The 19,159-nt window shown below is 42.9% G+C and overlaps 1 protein-coding gene across 1 annotated transcript in view; it reads right to left on the reverse strand.

Annotated features, from left to right (window-relative positions):
- LOC126233427 (uncharacterized) overlaps positions 1–19,159 on the reverse strand; it is a 511,079-nt gene that overhangs the window by 43,508 nt on the left and 448,412 nt on the right. The window contains exon 11 of the mRNA XM_049942864.1: positions 17,585–17,671. Within this exon, the coding sequence (XP_049798821.1) occupies positions 17,585–17,671 (87 nt within the window). The remainder of the gene's footprint in view (positions 1–17,584; positions 17,672–19,159) is intronic.

The raw sequence follows: 19,159 nt of genomic DNA on the forward strand, positions 1-19,159 counted from the left end.
CAAATTAAAACTAAGTGCAAGACCTAGACTCGACCTCGCAAAAGAGCTTATGTGAAGTTTGGAAGGTAGAAGACGAGGTACTGGTAGAAATTGAAGCTGTGGGGATGGGTCGGGAGTAATGCTTGGGTAGCTCAGTCGGTAGAGTACTTGCCCGCGAAAGGTAAAGGTCACGAGTTCGAGACTCGGTCGGGCACACAGTTTTAATCACGACCTTCGCATGGAACTTCGCGATAGAATTTTTGTGTACACTGATGGCTCTCGGACTTCCCGTGGCGTCGGGTGTGCCTCCGTCATTGGCGCCCACGTCTTTCGATATCGACTTCCAGCACACTGCCCAGTATTTAGAGCCGAACTCTTCGCCCTGTATCAGGCCACGGAGTACCTACGGCGACACAGACTTTTTAATTGTGTCCTCTGCTCAGACTTTCTCAGTTGCTGTTGTCTTCAGTCCTGAGACTGCTTTGATGCAGCTCCCCATGCTACTCTATCCTGTGCAAGCTTCTTCATCTTCCAGTACCTACTGCAACCTACATCCTTCTGAATCTGCTTAGTGTATTCATCTCTTGGTCTCCCTCTACGATTTTTACCCTCCACGCTGCCCTCAAATGCTAAATTTGTGATCCCTTGATGCCTCAGAACATGTCCTACCAACTGGTCCCTTCTTCTTGTCAAGTTGTGCCACAAACTCCTCTTCTCCCCAGTCCTATTCAATACCTCCTCATTGGTTATGTGATCTACCCATCTAATCTTCAGCATTCTTCTGTACCACCACATTTCGAAAGCTTCTATTCTCTTCTTGTCCAAACTATTTATCATCCATGTTTCACTTCCATACATGGCTACACTCCATACAAATACTTTCAGAAACGACTTCCTGACACTTAAATGTATACTCGATGTGAACAAATTTCTCTTCTTCATAAACGCTTTCCTTGCCATTGCCAGTCTACATTTTATATCCTCTCTACTTCGACCATCATCGGTTATTTTGCTCCCCAAATAGAAAAACTCCTTTACTACTTAAAGTGTCTCATTTCCTAATCTAATTCCCTCAGCACGACCCGACTTAATTACACTACATTCCATTATCCTCGTTTTGCTTCTGTTGATGTTCGTCTTATATACTCCTTTCAAGACACTGTCCATTCCGTTCAACTGCTGTTCCAAGTCCTTTGCTGTCTCTGACAGAATTACAATATCATCGGCGAACCTCAAAGTTTTTACTTCTTCTCCATGGATTTTAATACCTACTCCGAATTTTTCTTTCCTTTACTGCTTGCTCAATATACAGATTGAATAACATCGGGGCAGGCTACAACCCTGTCTCACTCCCTTCCCAACCACTGCTTCCCTTTCGTGCCCCTCGACTCTTATAACTGGCATCTGGTTTCTGTACAAATTGTAAATAGCCTTTCGCTCCCTGTATTTTACCCCTGCCACCTTTAGAATTTGAAAGAGAGTATTCCAGTCAACATTGTCAAAAGCTTTCTCTAAGACTACAAATGCTAGAAATATAGGTTTGCCTTTCCTTAATCTTTCTTCTAAAATAAGTCGTAGAGTCCAATATTTCTACGGAATCCGAACTGATCTTCTCCGAGGTCGGATTCTACCAGTTTTTCCATTCGTCTGTAAAGAATTCGTGTTAGTATTTTGCAGCCGTGACTTATTAAACTGATAGTTCGGTAATTTTCACATCTGTCAACACCTGCTTTCTTTGGGATTGGAATTATTATATTCTTCTTGAAGTCTGAGGGTATTTCGCCTGTCTCATACATCTTGCTCACCAGATGGTAGAGTTTTGTCAGGACTGGCTCTTCCAAGACCGTCAGTAGTTCTAATGGAATGTCGTCTACTCCCGGGGCCTTGTTTCGACTCAGGTCTTTCAGTGCTCTGTCAAACTCTTCACGCAGTATCGTATCTCCCATTTCATCTTCATCTACATCCTCTTGCATTTCCATAGTATTGTCCTCAAGTACATCGCCCTTGTATAGACCCTCTATATACCCCTTCCACCTTTCCGTAGGCAGTAAAAAAAAAGAAGCAGTACAATGGTCGAGTTTCTCCTCATAAGGCACACATCTACATCTTCATCCATACTCTGCAAGCCACCTGACGGTGTGTGGCGGAGGGTACCCTGGGTACCTCTATCGGTTCTCCCTTCTCTTCCAGTCTCGTATTGCTCGCGGAAAGAAAGATTGTCGGTATGCCTCTGTGTGGGCTCCAGTCTCTCTGATTTTATCCTCATGGTCTCTTCGCGAGACATACGTAGGAGGGAGCAATAAAATGCTTGACTCCTCGGCGAAGGTATGTTCTGGAAACTTCACCAAAAGCCCGTACCGAGCTACTGAGCGTCGCTCTTGCAGAGTCTTCCACTGGAGTTCATCTATCATCTCCGTAACGCTTTCGCGATTACTAAATGATCCTGTAACGAAGCGCGCTGCTCTCCGTTGGATCTTCTCTATCTCTTCTATCTACCCTATCTGGTACAGATCCCACACCGGTGAGTAGTATTCAAGCAGTGGGCGAACAAGTGTAATGTAACCTACTTCCTTTGTTTTCGGACTGCATTTCCTTAGGATTCGTCCAATGAATCTCAGTCTGGCACCTGCTTTATCGACGACTAATTTTATTTGGTCATTCCATTTTAAACCACTCTCAGTGCCTAATCCCAGATAATTTATGGAATTAACTGCTTCCAGTTGCTGACCTGCTATATTGTAGCTGAATGATAAAGGATCTTTCTTTCTTTCTTTCTTTCTATGTATTCACAGCACATTACACTTGTCTACATTGAGATTCAGTTGCCATCCCCTGCAGCATGCGTCAATTCGTTGCAGATCCTCCTGCATTTCAGTACAGTTTTCCATAGTTACAACCTCTCGATATACTACAGCATCATCCACAAAAAGCCTCAGAGAACTTCCGATGCTATCCACCAGGTCATTTATATATATTGTGAATAGCAACGGTCCTACGACACTCCCCTGCGGCACACCTGAAATCACTCTTACTTCGGAACACTTCTCTCCATTGAGAAGGACATGCTGCGTTCTGTTATCTAGGAAATCTTCAATCCAATCACACAATTGGTCTGACAGTCCATATGCTCTTACTTTGATCATTAAACGACTGTGGGGAACTGTATCGAACGCCTTACGGAAGTCAAGAAACACGACATCTACCTGGGAACCCGTGTCTATGGCCCTCTGAGTCTCGTGGACGAATAGCGCGTGCTGGGTTTCACACGATCGTCTTTTTCGAAACCCATGCTGATTCCTACAGAGTAGATTTCTAGTCTCCATACTGTAGTCAGTGCTACACGACGTTTGAGGTGGTGTAAAATGGGAAGCCATAGGCCAACAGACGACTGGAAACGTGTGATTTGGAGAGACAGATCACGCTATACCATATGGAAATCCGCTGGAAGGATTTGTTTGTATTTTGACAATGCCTAGAGAACGTTAGCTAGCATAATGTAATGCCACCAGTGAAGTACGAAGGTGCTGATGGTACGATACGGGGGTGTTTTTGGTTAGGTAGTGATCCTCTTATTAGTCTTAAGAAAACGCTAAATGAGGTGAGGAACAGTTTGGAGACGATGATTGTCTGTGTCCTCTCATAAATAGTATCAAGTGCTTCGCATTTTTAGAATTTTAAAAATGCTTATGATCACATCGAGTGTTCCTACCCAAGACAATGCCTACGGTTTACGGCTTCGAGCCCCATTTCTTGCAGGCTGTAATGGGACGCATCTTGCACAACAAAACCAGAATTAGGGTCAACCAGTCCCACATATCTCTCGATACCTTTCATCGAGGTCTGATACAGGAATGGCCACAATTTGAGGCGCTATATGCGCCAACCGTTGAACCAGTTCTGTGTCAACTCTGTGCTTCACATTACGCAGGCAGACATAAATGTGGAGTGCAGACACTTGCAGATGACATGAACATCATCCTTGCTGGCGAGGCAGATATTTGTCTCACGCATGATGCTGAGGGGAGCACAACAGCCAGTCCCCGAGTGGATAAAATCTCCGACCCGCCCGGGAATCGAACCCGGGGCCGCTGCTTGGGAGACAAGCTCAGCTAAACACGCGGACACTCACACCGGCATATGATAAAGGTAGAGGCGACATCCTCAATAGGCAAAATTCTGTTTTTTTTTTTTTTTTTGACGTCTGTACGAGATCACAGACTATGGCATTCGACAGATTGCAAATGACTCATTTCATTAACATCTATGCTCTATTCAAGCCCCACTGCGTCAGATCGGTTTACCCCATCTTGGTTAACATAACGATGATCTCCTCTCCAGGCCCCGAAAGCCCTACAAATGCCTACCGGCCTCCGTGCCATCCTCTGTCCTGCGTCGTTAGGAGGATGAGCTCTCTCGGCCGTTTTGCAGACTTTTCAGATCGTAGGGTCAGTACGTCTCATTCAAGGAGCTCCTCAATTGGTATTACGAGGCTGGGTGCACCCCATACCAGTGCACCTACCAAGGAAAAATCCTTGGCAGAAACGGGAATCGAAACCACGTCCTCCACATGCAGTACCTATGATGACGAGTCAGCTACGGAGGGGGATCATTCTGGCTAACACAGCGACACAAATTTTGTCAGTCGTTGCTTGGGCAATCTGACTGCCTAAGATCTTCAAGTTTCGTTTTGTAACGATAGCCGCACCCATTTCTGAAGCAGATTTAGATTTGCATAACCCTTTTCAACATTTTTTACGCCAGTACCATTCTCAGTTTCTTATCAGCTAACAGAAATTCTGTAACTAAAATCATATTTCTGGCAGTATTCATGCTTGAAACAGAACCCCCGCCGCGTTATGTGCATTCGTATTTTTTTATGGCAAGTTACATGGGGGAGGAACCATCCACCGTTCCACACCTTTTTACAACAACGAACATTTCAGGACTCATCGAAAGACTCACCTTACAGGAGTTTCTCTTCGACAAACTGGAGTAGGGTTTCGCGGAATTTTCATAAAAAATAGAAGATTTTCTCTGCTGAAACCGTCAGTTACAGGATACCCTCACACACAGATTCATTTGTTGTGACCAAAATGCAATTTGGTCGTGGACGATGGAGAAAGTAGCTTTAATTACCAGAACCAACCTTACCACCACAAACTTGAATTTTCATGGCCCAACTGGACTCGTACATGTACCCAGGAACCAAACATCGGTCGCATACATGGTATGTGGCTCATTTCATTCACTACTCGATAACCACAGGCACTTCGGACACAGTGGGCGTTCAGTATTATCTGCAAGAGCAACACTGGATCATGGGACAAAGATACTGCAGTTTCAAAAGTGTTTGATTCCCATTGTTGGTTTGTACTGACGACGAAATCAGTTCTTTGAGTGTTTATTGTCTTCACTGGACCAGAAAGAATACAAAGGCCAACGAAAAATTTTGTTTGAAAAACTTTTTTTACGTTGATAGCTGATCTTTCTAGATTTTTATGAGCTGAATCCAAATCTAGCCTTAGTTTTTTGTATCACCCATAGTTTTCGAGCAATATGCTTTTTATTATACAGTATAAAAATCCTATGCTATACGGTAAACGGGGAAATTAATGAAACGCTTTGTTACAACATAAGCATGGTTTGTATTTACAGTAAGCTACTTAAAACAATGATATGTGTTAATAGAGGTTTCACTTGTCAGCTGGAATTGGTTTGTATTTTCTTTCTCTTTTTTCTTTAAAGCTTCTTGTGTAACTTTTCCTACGATGAGTAACTTGCTGAACTACTCGGTGAAGTGACCAACAGTAGTCCCCCACCATGTTGGTGTTCCAACTGCCTTGGTAGCGTTTTTCCAGCACTTTAATGTCCTGGTGAAAACGCTCTCCTTGCTTCTCACTAACATCTCCTATATTGTCCGGGAAGTAATCAAGGTGACTGTCCAAAAAGTGAACTTTCAGGTTCATTAAACATCCTAAAGTTTTAAACTTCTTTAACATTGTAGCTATAATATAAACATACCCTGGGTCTTTTTCATGTCCTAAGAACTTTTTAACGACTTGCTTGAACGATACCCATGCTTCTTTCTCATTTAAGGTCATTTATCTTGATCACAAAGTTTAGATCCAAAGTTTGATAGATAAACCTTCACAAAGTCTGTAATGTGTCTTTGGTGTTTTTTAATCACAGATTCACCACAAATATAACAAAAACTGTCAGCAGAGTTTTTATAACTACGATTAGACATTGTACCCCGCGCATGTACAGGCAACGGGAAAGTGAGGTTAGGTTGACAGTAAACAAAACACCATCTGTTAACACAAAATCAGAATAGACCTTTTTTTGCCAGCAAATGTTTTTCAGCAGTGCTACCAACGTCATCTAAATTCATTACACCTCCTCTTTAATTTATTTTAACTATATAAAAGCTGTTACATTCTTTAAATATCGCTTAATTTAGTATATTTAACAGTAAAACGTGAAGAAATGGTGGGTGATACAATTTTTTAAGTATCGTATTTGGATTTCCCACGCTAAAAACATAATAATAAGGTATTTTCAGCAAAAAAGGTTTTCCGTTGTTGGCCTGTGATATCATAAATCTGAAGAAGGGGCTTCTTTTTTCCGTTTTAAGCATGTGGTTTAGTTTTAAAAATTAAAAAAAAATATACAAAGATCTTGGGTTCGATACCCAGTCGTCTGATTTTTATGCGTCACTTTTTTTCTTCTTTTCCCTCTCGCAAAGTTTTGTTACATGAAAAATCAGAGTTGCACAGTGGTTCAGAACCCACGTTGAACTGGAGGCTCCTCTACCTCTGGCTGGGTGAGTCACTTCAGTGGTCGGAGAAGGGCAATGGCAACGATCAGAAAGTTTACGTTCGAAGGTCGTGCAGTCCAGAATTTGTAAGCCAATCGGGCAAATTCGCCGTGAGCACTGAGCAATCATTTTGCCGACGCACTAGGTTGAAGATACCTGTTTTGTAAAGTACCATGTACTGCTGCTTAAAGAAGTCCGTATCTGCCTACTGTACGTCCTCGTCCCACGGGTATCGCCGACCCTTCAAGGCCTTTTCTGAGGGAACGAAGGCGTAATAATCGCGTAGGAAGAGATGAGGACTATAGGGTGAGTACTCGAATGTCTCGCTGCAGCTTTCGTCGTTTGCAACAATGCGCTCATGGAACGTGTTGTGCCTTTTGTCGAATTCAGGTCAGCACGGGACTTGGTACACCATTCCACAATTGTGGTTTTCGACAGACAAGCTCCTCATACTCATTCTTCATTCTCCGGTGGACATCTGCCGGTACTTTTTCGTCCGGCAGCCGAGACTAGAATGTAACCACGTTGGTTCTGTTTGGACGCATTTGATAATAACGTTGCCATAATTTTACTCTTGCCCTTATCGATTTTACTGCTTTGGAGTTGTTGTCTATTAGTTTTTTGTTTATTTTTGTGAAAGTTTTATGTACCATTTTTTTAATGTTGGTCGTATGTGTGTGTGTGTTTTTTTATTTCTTGTTCTATGGCGTTGGCGATATTAACTGTGAGTTTATTTTGTTGTTAAGTTCATAATTTTGTTGTCTATGTGTGGCAGTGAGGTGTTTCATCGACTTGTGTATTTTCGGGGGTAAGATGGTACGTAAGTTCTTTGTTTAATAGGTTTTCTTCATCTTTTGTATAAGATATATTTGTACGATTTTTAATGCGCTGATAGCACTGGAATGGCGATGTAAATACTTGTGTGGGTTGTAGTGACTGATGCTGTGCAAATTTTAGGTTATTGGTTTTCTTATTATGCAATTCTTGCATCTGTCTGCTAATATGAGAGACATAGTTTTCAATAAAATTAAATATTAAGGTAACAACAAAATCTAGCTAAGGAAAACAAGTACAAGAATGTGGATCACGATTTCAGCTGCAACAAGACATCAAGGTTAAACTACGACAAGAAGAAGATTTGAACTAAGAAGTATATCTGGCGCATCTGCATATGAACAACAGTGTTACGCCTCTAACAGTTGACGTTATATTTAATTTTATAGGTAACTATGTTTCTCACGTTAGCACACAGATACAAAGGTTGCACAGTAAGAAAATTAATAACCTAAAATTTGCACAACACCAATCACTAAATCCTACACAAGATCTAACATCACCATTCAAGTTCTACCCAAGCATTAAAAATTTTATAAATGTACCCTTTACAAAAGATGAGGAAAATCTACTATTAAAAAAAAAGGACTTTAGAGCAATCGTAAAAAACTATCTATAAACATGGCCAAGTTATGAACGAAAAACCAAAATGAACTCAAAGTTAACATCGCCAACATAATAAAACAAGGAATAAAAAACACACATGCAATCAAGATAAAAAACGAAATATGAAACCCTTACAAAAATAAACAATAAATTGACAGACGTCGTCATAGTTCACGTTTCCGCATTTACCGGACGCATGTCGGAGGGACATGAGTGCTGGACTAGTCCGTTGCCTACATGCCGGTGCTTATATACCCGCATCACAGTCACGTTACGTTGCATATACGTTACTGCAAAGCCGCAAGCGGAAGTCTTTCGTTCGACCCGTATATAATGGGATCATGTCTAGTATAGCTCAGAGGTCTTCAAACCAACTTTTGGACTGATGACATCTTTGTGGTTCAAATGGCTCTGAGCACTATGGGACTAAACTTCTTAGGTCATTAGTCCCCTAGAACTTAGAACTAGTTAAACCTAACTAACCTAAGGACATCATACACATCCATGCCCGAGGCAGGATTCGAACCTGCGACCGTAGCGGTCTCGCGGTTCCAGACAGCAGCGCCTATAACCGCACGGCCACTTCGGCCGGCTGACATCTTTGTGTTACCTTTCTTTTTACCAATAATGCTATTAGATAACTTTAGATGTATTCATTTATTACTTTTTGCTAACTGTCATCAGTATTCATTCAAAAAGATTTCGGGCTTGCAACCGGTCGTCATTAGCTTCCATCCACGATATTTCGACTGGACACCTGCCAGCCATCCTCATGTGAGCCATCGAAGACTGACGAATACGCTTTTTTTTTCTTTATTGATTTTCAATTCCCCCCGAAGAGGGCGGGCTGGCAGCAGCTTAGTACGCTGCTCTACAGCCTACAGACTTTTTTAAAAACGGAAGAAGAAAGAAACAAGAAAAACAGGTGAAAAAACGGTGACTTAAAGTGTAAAATGGCGGAAAAATGCGGAAAGTCCAAACAGAAAGCAAAAGGGGTTGGCAATGTTAATAAAATACACAAGAATCAGACAAGTAACATAGTAGACACACAATTAAAAAACATGGCGACAGTCTGGTTTCTGTTCGCAAGAGATAAAAAAACCACACCCAGCGACAGTATGATGGTCGTTCGCAACACTTCGCAAAAGACACAACACGGAACACTCACTGTAAAAACACTCACTGTAAAACACTACACGAAAATGGAAGCACAAAGATGACACTCCCGAGCCAAAGGCAGATGGGGGGGCAGGGGGGAGGGAGGGGACGAATACGCCCTCCGTGCCGCAATATATAGCGTGCAGCGAGTATTCCGCGCATGCGTCAAAATCATATTAACAGACGAACAACACCGCCCGCCAGCAGCACCCTCGGTGGTGGAACTGCAGAACTCAGCTGTCTTCGGCGTTGTCAATTGCCGCGGCCATCGGAGTACTCTGACGTCTTCGTCTGGAGCAGATCTTAGAGATGACGGGGTTCCACGCATTATCTAGCTGGTAGCCATTGTCACGGTTGATAAGATTGTCTGTCATGCGAATTTCCGCTGATTCTTTTATGACGGAGTCCCAAAAGGATGTTGCTATGGCCAAAATTGTTGTCTTGTCGTACTCCATTGAGTGTCCAGTGGAAATGCAATGCTCAGCAATTGCAGACTTGCTAGGTTGCAAAAGGCGAGTACAGCGTTAATGTTCAGTGCAACGTTCTTCTACTGTTCGCAATGTTTGTCCTACATATGACATGCCACACTGACAAGGAATTAAAAATTCCCGCATTCCGCAATTCCAGATCGTCTTTCACTGATCCCAGCAGGTCGGAAATCTTCGATGGTGGACGGAAAATTAGTTTCACTTCGAAACCGTGGAGGATTCTTACAATTTTGAAGGAAATGTTGCCATCAAATATCGTGGATGGAAGCTAACGACGACCGGCTGCAAGCCCGAAATCTTTTTGAATACTTAGTTAGCCGGGAAAATTTTAAATTTCGTGTCATCACCATATCAAAACTTGTGATGTCCATTAAAACTTAGGCGTAATCGAGGCATGCAATTTATTGCAACTGACACTGGACATTTTAAGTTTCGATCTGATGATGACAGTTGGAAAAATGTTGTAATAAATGAAAGTGCATAAAGCGATCTAATGAAATTGTTCGTAAAAATTCATAACGATCATAGACTCATTCAGGGGATTTATTACCTTTATTAATATGTCGTGGTCATCAAAACTATCGTCAACAGACCACTGTATAGTACAAAAATACCGCAAGACTGGACGTTACTGGAAGTAGTGTCCAGTCGTACAGAGTCGCTAGGGGTGACGAAACTTGCCTGTTTAGCACCAGGAATGAACCGCAGCTGCGTCCTACGCCACACATGACGGTCTTTCCACATGTTCTCGCGCATTTGGAGCGCCCGCAATCGCACGGATCAGCTGTGCGGTGTATTTCAAAAGCCCTGCCGGGGCTACAGGCGGTTGGCGCGGGATTTATCGGCAGCGGCAAGTGTCTGGGGTTTGCTCACAGCAGCTCCAGCCGCGCCAAGTACACAAGTTTGAGTATTTTCAGGCCGGCAGCAGCATGCGAGGTCAGTCCATTTGTAGCCTCACAAGAGAGCTACGCCAGTGAATGTAAAACATCTGTTCAAGGAAAGTTGACTGTTCTCATAAGCCACTTAAAGCCGTCTTGAGCCTGTATAAGGAATGCATACGCAGCAGGAGCGTGTCGTAGCTACAGCCGGCAACCTATCATACAGTGAGTAATTCTAAAAGTCCAACGGCTCGGATCTGTGTGATTTAGGGAAAAGGGAAAAGCTGAGGTGGTGCAGTGAAGGAAAGTAAAAGTTAGGCGCTCTTGAAAACCGAACTGCAATCAGTGATGCCGAAAATGTCTATGATCGAATAAAACAGCGTGTTTGGTCAGAAACTGTTGCATCTGTAAGTGACATCATCCTTGTGTCTCACTGACAGGCGAACCTAGACCTCCCTCGCAATCTGCTTCCGCAACAGACGCCGAGAATACACGCTTATACAGTGACGATCGAGTCGGAACTAACCAGTGGGTGGTGGTGGCCTTGTTCATGTCCGGTACGGCAAAGAGAGGTTACGGTGCAAAACGCCTAGTCGGCAAACTTAGCATCAGTGTCCTGCTTTAAATTCTAAACCTCCTCGCGACGTCTAATGGAGTGAGGACACGGGATACTGCTGAAGGTATTTAAGACACCTCATAGGCAATCTCCCAAACTGGACCCAATTAGAAAGGTTTGTACCACGACGTGAAATGCGAGAGTATAGCACACTGACATGTGTACAGTAAACCGCAGTTAACAGCAGTAAACGTTCCATGTTGGTAACAGAGGAACGCCATGTGGGAGGACAAATAACGTGTCACCTTTAGTTGAACCAGATGCGTCTGTCATGTATTTTTATTTTCTCCTTTCGGAGTATGCTGATGCATTAGATCCATACTTAACAATCATATACAACCGTTCGCTCGACGAAAGATCCGTACCCAAAGCCTGGAAAGTTGCACAGGTCACACCAATATTCAAGAAAGGTAGTAGGAGTAATCCACCAAATTACAGGCCCATATCGTTAACGTCGATAATCAGCAGGATTTTAGAACATATATTGTGTTCCGACATTACGAATTACCTAAAAGGAAACGGTCTATTGACACCCAGTCAATATGGGTTTATAAAACATCGTTTCTGTGAAACACAACTAGCTCATTATTCACATGAAGTGCTGAGTGCTATTGACAAGGGATTTAAGATCGATTCCGTATTCGTGGATTTCCGGAAGGCTTTTGACACTGTACCACACAAGCGGCTAGAAGTGAAATTGCGTGCTTATGGAATATCGTCTCAGTTATGTGACTGGAGTTGTGATTTCCTATCAGAGAGGTCACAGTTCGTAGTAACTGACGGACAGTCATCGAGTAAAACAGAAGTGATTTATGGCGTACCACAAGGTAGTGTTATAGGCCCTTTGCTGTTCCTTATCTATGTAAACGATTTTGGAGACAATCTGAGCAGCCGTCTTCGGCTGTTTGCAGATGACGCTGTCGTTTATCGACTGATAAAGTCATCAGAAGACCAAAACAAACTGCAAAACGATCTAGAAAAGACATCTGAATGGTGCGAAAAGTGGCAGTTGACCCTAAATAACGAAAAGTGTGAGGTCATCCACGTGAGTGCTAAAAGGAATTCGCTAAACTCCGGTTACACGATAAATCAGTCTAATCTAAAAGCCGTAAATTCAACTAAATACCTAGGTATTACAATAACGAAGAACTTAAATTGGAAGGAACACATAGAAAATGTTGTGGGGAAGGCTAACCAAAGACTGCGTTTATTGGCAGATGTACGAAGGAGACTCCCTACACTACGCTTGTCCGACATCTTTTAGAATGCTGGTGCGTGGTGTGTACTAACGGAGTACATCGAAAAAGTTCAAAGAAAGGCAGCACGTTTTGTATAATGTCGATATAAGGGAGAGAGTGTCACAGAAATAATTTAGGATTTGGGCTGGACATCATTAAAAGAAAGGCGTTTTTCGTTGCGACGGAATCTTCTCAAGAAATTCCTATCACCAACTTTCTCCTCCGAATGCGAAAATATTTTGTTGACACCGACCTACACGGGGAGTAACGATCACCAAGATAAAATAAGGGAAATCAGAGCTCGTACGGAAAGAAACAGGTGTTGGTTCTTTCCGCGTGCTATACGAGATTGGAATATTAGAGAATTGTGAAGGTGGTTCGATAAACCCTCTGCCAGGCACTTAAATGTGATTTGCAGAGTATGCATGTAGATGTAGGTAGAATTCTTTATACAAGTATGTGGTAATGCTCATGCTCAACTATTACTGACTGAAACACGTATGCCGGCCGTTGTGGCCGAGCGATTCTAGGCGCTTCAGTCTGGAACCGCGCGACCGCTACGGTCACAGGTTCGAAAACAAAAAAAAAAAAAGGTTCATATGGCTCTGAGCACTATGGGACTTAACTTCTGAGGTCATCAGTCCCCTAGAATTTAGAACTACCTAAACCTAACTAATCTAAGGACATCACACACATCCATGCCCGAGGCAGGATTCGAACCTGCGACCGTAGCGGTCGCACGGTTCCAGACTGTAGCGCCTAGAACTGCTCGGCCACGCCGGCCGGCTCGCAGGTTTGAATCCTGCCTCGGGCAAGGATGTGTGTGTTGTCCTTAGGTTAGTTAGGCTTAAGTAGTTCTAAGTTGTAGGGGACTGATGACCTCACATGTTAAGTCCCATAGTGCTCAGAGCCATTTGAACCATTTTTGATACGTTTACGTCTATTCCCACTTACTGTCTGTCTCAGCTAAGATTCGTAAGGCGCCTTTTATCTGGTGTTTCAGCAGATATTTGTAGTTTCGTTTCTGTAATGTGTAGCTATAGCCTGCCCAAACAAACAATGATCATCAGAGGTTCCATGCAACGTCCAGGGTCAACGGAAAGTGTCGATTTGTTTCCCGTTACAAACAAAATAATTTTTAAAGTGGAATTTTATGTGCCTATTCCATAGAGCGGACAGAAAATCGTCTTGTGCGATATTCGTTAAATGGATATCTATTAACAGGGGCAGGAAAATATGCATAATCACGACTTCAGCAGCGCTGCCGTCCCGTGATATCTGGTACCACGACGTAACAGTTCTAATTAAGAAGTACATTCGTTGCAGGGTTAGCCATTCATTACTTTCTTTGAACACAATGGATTACTATTTGTCACCTGTTTGTTATACGGTGTGTAGCTCGCTTGCGGCAAGAGGAGAAAAAGTTTCCTGTTACGGCAGCTGCAGTTTCTTCCTTTTAAAATTCTGTAGGTGCCACGGCACTCTGGCTTTCTTACCGCAAGCTGCCTGACCCGTCGCAATCCGTTTCTCATCAGGCACAAAAGGAAATGATGCTAACTCGTTTCCTAGAAGAAGAGGATGCCGTGAGTGAATCTTTTTCACGAAAAAATGGGGAGCGTTTCTCTCGTTATCTGTCTGTCCACTTGATTTCTGTACAGAAGACTGTACCTATGACACTGTCCATAACGGAGTTGCTCCTGCAATGTATCACAGAATGCAAACTGCCTAGTACCATAGAGCTGGTCGTCGTAAAATGTGCTAACACATGCTCCATGTTTTACCAAATTGTCCCGCGATTAAAAAACGGGCCATGACGCACTTTGACTCGACAAATTCCACTATCACTTTCAGGATTAGGATTATGAAAAATATTATGATTTGCAAGCCTGGCTGAGAATAATGGTCACCTCGGAATCATCCTCAAGTACAGTGTGACACACGGGAGACGGACGGTTTTGAACTGCGTAGTACTGAGGGCGCGGTGGTGGGAGGTGGTGGGAGCTGGTCGTGGTGGGGATAGTTCTGATCCACACAAGACGCCATTTCATTTACTCAGTCACTATGGAGCAGTGGGACTTGCAACGTCGAGTGTTTGTCTATGACAGTTTCGTGAGAAGTGCTGAGTCTATTATTGCTACATAGCGATTGTTTCGTGCGCGGTTTAATGTCGGTCGACATGGAGCAGTCCCGAGCCGTAACACATTCCTCAGATGGATGGAAAACTTCAGATCAACTGGAAACATACTGGATAAGAAGCATCCTGGCCCGAGACGCAGAGTAACGACACGAGAAAGTGTTGAAAGGGTAAGGCAAGCAGCAGTCAGAAGCCCAGGACGGTCAGCTAAACGTCATGCTAGTGAGTTATGAATCAATCGTGAATTGGTTAGATGAATTTTGCATAAAGAATTAAAATTCCATCTCTACAAAATGCTCATTGTCCAACAACTTAAGGAAACTAATTTTGCTGTACGGGAAGACTTTGCTTACAGAATGCAAGTGATTTTGGGATCGAATGAAAATGAAATTTTATTGATGAGCCATGAAGCTCATTTTCATTTAAACGGGACCGTGAATAACCAAAACCTACGTTGCTGGCGTTACTGGGCTCCAGAGCATCCACACCTTATCCACCAGCGTCCTCTACACTCAGAAAAAGCAAGTCTGGTGTGCTCTTGGCTCCGTTGGCATTATTGGACTTTTTTTTTTTTTTTTTTTTTTTTTTAAGAGAACGGGGCCACAGTTACTGTTAATTCGGTTCGTTACATTCGTATGCTTGAAACATTCTTGAAACCAGAACTAGGAAGACGATGAATCCCTTTAAAAGGCGTTTGGTTCCAGCAGGATGGGGCAACATCGCACACTGCAAACACTTCAATGACAGTTCTTAGACGCATGTTTTGGATTAACTCACGTTTTGGCAATATTCCTTGGCCTCCCAGGTCTCCCGACTTGTCAGTATGTCACTTTTTTCTGTGGGGGTACCTTAAGAACTGTGTCTATAACCACAAAGCACGAAATTTGGACGAGTTGAAGAATGCAATCATTCAAGAAATTGCTGCCATCCCTGCAGAGATTTTAATCCGTGTGATGGAGGATTTCGAGAAGAGACTTGAGTCCTGCATTCGAAATGATGGACATCACCTTGGCGACATTATTTTTCACAAATAGCTTTGTTAACTAAAATGGCAAATAATGAGCTTTGATTTTGTGTAAATAAATATGCATTAATTTTAAAGTTGGCTGAGTATTATTTCATTAAAGACCGTGTGTCTCCCATGTGTCACCCAGTACACTCTCAGAAGGAAAAAAAAATGACAAAAAAGAGATACAACATGAAGGAATTATCTGAATGGGACCGAAATCAGTAGGTCTAATGTATATGTACATACCAACAAATGATTAAAATAAAATTTCACAAATTGAGCAAGTCAGTAACGTGCTGATCCACCTCTGGCCCTTGTGCAAGCAATTTTTGAGCTTGGCACTAATTGATGGAGTTGTTGGACGTCCTCCTGAGGGATATCGTATCAAATTTTGTCAACAGGTGCATTAGATCGTCAAAATTACGAGGGGATTGGAGGGTCCTGCCCATAATGCACCAAACGTTCTCAACTGGCAAGAGACCCAGTGACCTCGCTTGTCAACATAGACTTTGGCAAGCACGAAGACAAGCGATAGAAACCCTCACCGTATGCGGGCGGGCATTATCTTGCTGAAATGTGAGCCCAGGATGGCAAGCCGTGAAGGGTAACAAAATGGGGTACAGAACACCGTCGACATACCACTGTGCTGTAAGGGGCGGAAAATGATAATCAAATGAATCATGTTATGACATGAAGTGGCACAGCAGACCATCACTCTTGGTTGTCGGGCCGTATGGCGAGCGGCAGTCGCATTGGTATCCCAATGGTCATGAAACTCAGATCGAAGACTGATCACTGAAGACAATTATGCTCCAGCCAATGAGAGTCCAGGTCAGAGAAGTGTCTGGAGACACTCTGGACAACCGTGTGATACTAACCCGACTGTCACCCACCATGCGGCCCGACGACGATACGTCGACAATATCCTGTGCCCAGTTTGTTGTCCTTCATGATAAGCCGTCCTGGGTTTACATTTCTGCAAGATAATGTCCGCCCGCACGCGGCGAGAGTTTCTAACACTTGTCTTCGTGCTAGCCAAACCGTACCTTGGCCAGCAATGTCGCCGGATTTCTTCGCAATTGAGGTCCTTTGTAGTATTACTGGCAGGGCCAACCAAACAGCTCAGAATTTTTACAGTCTAACGTGCCAATTGGACAGAATTTGGCACCATATCCATCAAGAGGGCATCCAACAACTCTACCAATCAACGCCAAGCCAAGTAACTGCTGGCATAAGGGCCAGAGGTGGACTAGCGCATTTCTGTCCTTCTCAATTTGTGAAGTTTTTTTCTTGAATAAATCATTCAATGTTTCTGAAATTGTAATCATTTGTTGTATATGTACACCGCATCCACCGATTTCTGTCCCATCTGGATAATTCCTTCGTGGTGCGCTTTTTTTTTTATTGTCTTAGAGTGTGTAAGGCACAGTGTTACTGGTTTCACAGTTACAGCAACGGTAATCAGAAAGCAGTAGATTACGAGAGACACGTTACTCCTGTAAGAGTCTGATTCCATAATCTGCCCCCCCCCCCCCCCCTCCGCATCTTTAAAAACCGGTTTCAAATCAAATGGCTCTGAGCACTATGGGACTTAGCATCTGAGGTCACCAGTCCCCAAGAACTTAGAACTACTTAAACCTAACTAACCTAAGGACATCACACACATCCATGCCCGAGGCAGCATTTGAACCTGCGACTGTAGCAGTCGTGCGGTTCCGAACTGGAGCGCCTAGAACCGCTCGGCCACCGCTGCCGGAAAATCAGTTTCCTTGTCATTTATATCCAGTACATGTCGTGGGATTTTAGAGGAGGAGCTGTGATCAATACCTGAATGTGTTGTACTCGGCCCATGCAGTACGGCCGTCAAAGGCTTCCAGCTCAATTCGTAGCATCATCTCCTTCTCGTGGGTCAATCTGCAAAGGAAAGCAATACAAACGCGTGAGCAACAAGAAAAGCACATATGACTCAATAGATAAGAACAATTTGTATTTACGATGTCCAGCGGCCTTCATGAAGTTAATGAATGACATTACGGTCAGTGCAAGACAGTGCACAGTACCAGTATGTTCCAATAAGTTCCGCGGAAACGCGATTTTTCAGGTGTCGTACATCGAGTTCAATTAATCACAGAGGTAAGGGATCAAATGTTTTGGATAGATCTTGGCCTAGCGATCATTCTTATATCTATCGGAAGAACGAGCATACTGTACCTGTACTACAGCACATAGTTAAAATTTAAACATTTCACACTTCCTCCAGAACAGGCAAATTGAGGAAATCGGATGGTTCTTTTGGATTAGCTGTTCTCTAGGGTGAGTCTTATAAGGCTTATAAGAAAATCACGGTTTGTTCGTGGGTGGTTCCTGAGAAAAACCCAAAAACTATGAATTCTGAGTACGAAAACTATGGGGATGGTCATTTCTATAATGTTTATCCATGGCAAATCGACGAAATTCTTGCCATATGTTCTTGAAACTTTTTAGAGATCATTGTTCATTACCGAGAGCCAGAAGTACGAAGTTACTGTACGAGGGGCTTTTGAAAAGTCCGCGCAAAAAAAAAAAAATAAATAAATAAAAAAATAAAAAATAAAATAAAATAAAAAAATAAAAAAAACTACTTACGTATTTGGGGTAAACCTTTTTTATTCTTCGACATAGTCTCCTTTTAGACATACACTTCGTCAAACGCTGTTCTAATTTGTTGATCCCTTCCGAATAATAAGAATTGTCCAAGTCTGCAAAATAGCTACTAGTTGCTGCAATCACCTCCTCGTTTGAATAACATCTTTTATTCCGCCAGTCATTTCTTCAAATTGATGAACAAATAGTAGTCCGAGGGAGCCAAGTCTGGAGAATAGGGGGGATGTGAAACGAGTTGGAATCCTATTTCCATTAATTTTACAACCACAACTGCTGAGGTTTGTGTTGATGTATTGTCGTGATGGAAAAAGACATTTTTGCGGTCCAATCGCCGGCGTTTTTCTTGCAGCTCGGTTTTTAAACGGTCCGATAACGATGAGTAATATGCACCTGTAATAGTTTTACCCTTTTCCATATAGCCGATGAAGATTATCCCTTGCGAATCCCAAAAGACAGTCGCCATAACCTTTCCGGCCGAAGGAATGGTCTTTGCCTTTTTTGGTAGAGTTTTTCCCTTGGTAACCCATTGTTTAGACTTTTGTTTGGTCTCAGGAGTATAGTAACGTATCCATGTTTCATCCACAGTGACGAAACGACGCTTAAAGTCCTGCGGATTCTTCCTGAACAGCTGCAAACCATCCTTGCAACACTTCACACGATTCCGTTTTTGGTCAAGCGTGAGCAATCGCGGAACCCATCTTGCTGATAGCTTTCTCATGTCCAAATGTTTATGCAAAATATTATGTACCCGTTCATTCG

The sequence above is a fragment of the Schistocerca nitens genome, chromosome 1, assembly GCF_023898315.1.
Source record: "Schistocerca nitens isolate TAMUIC-IGC-003100 chromosome 1, iqSchNite1.1, whole genome shotgun sequence".
NCBI lineage: Eukaryota > Metazoa > Arthropoda > Insecta > Orthoptera > Acrididae > Schistocerca > Schistocerca nitens.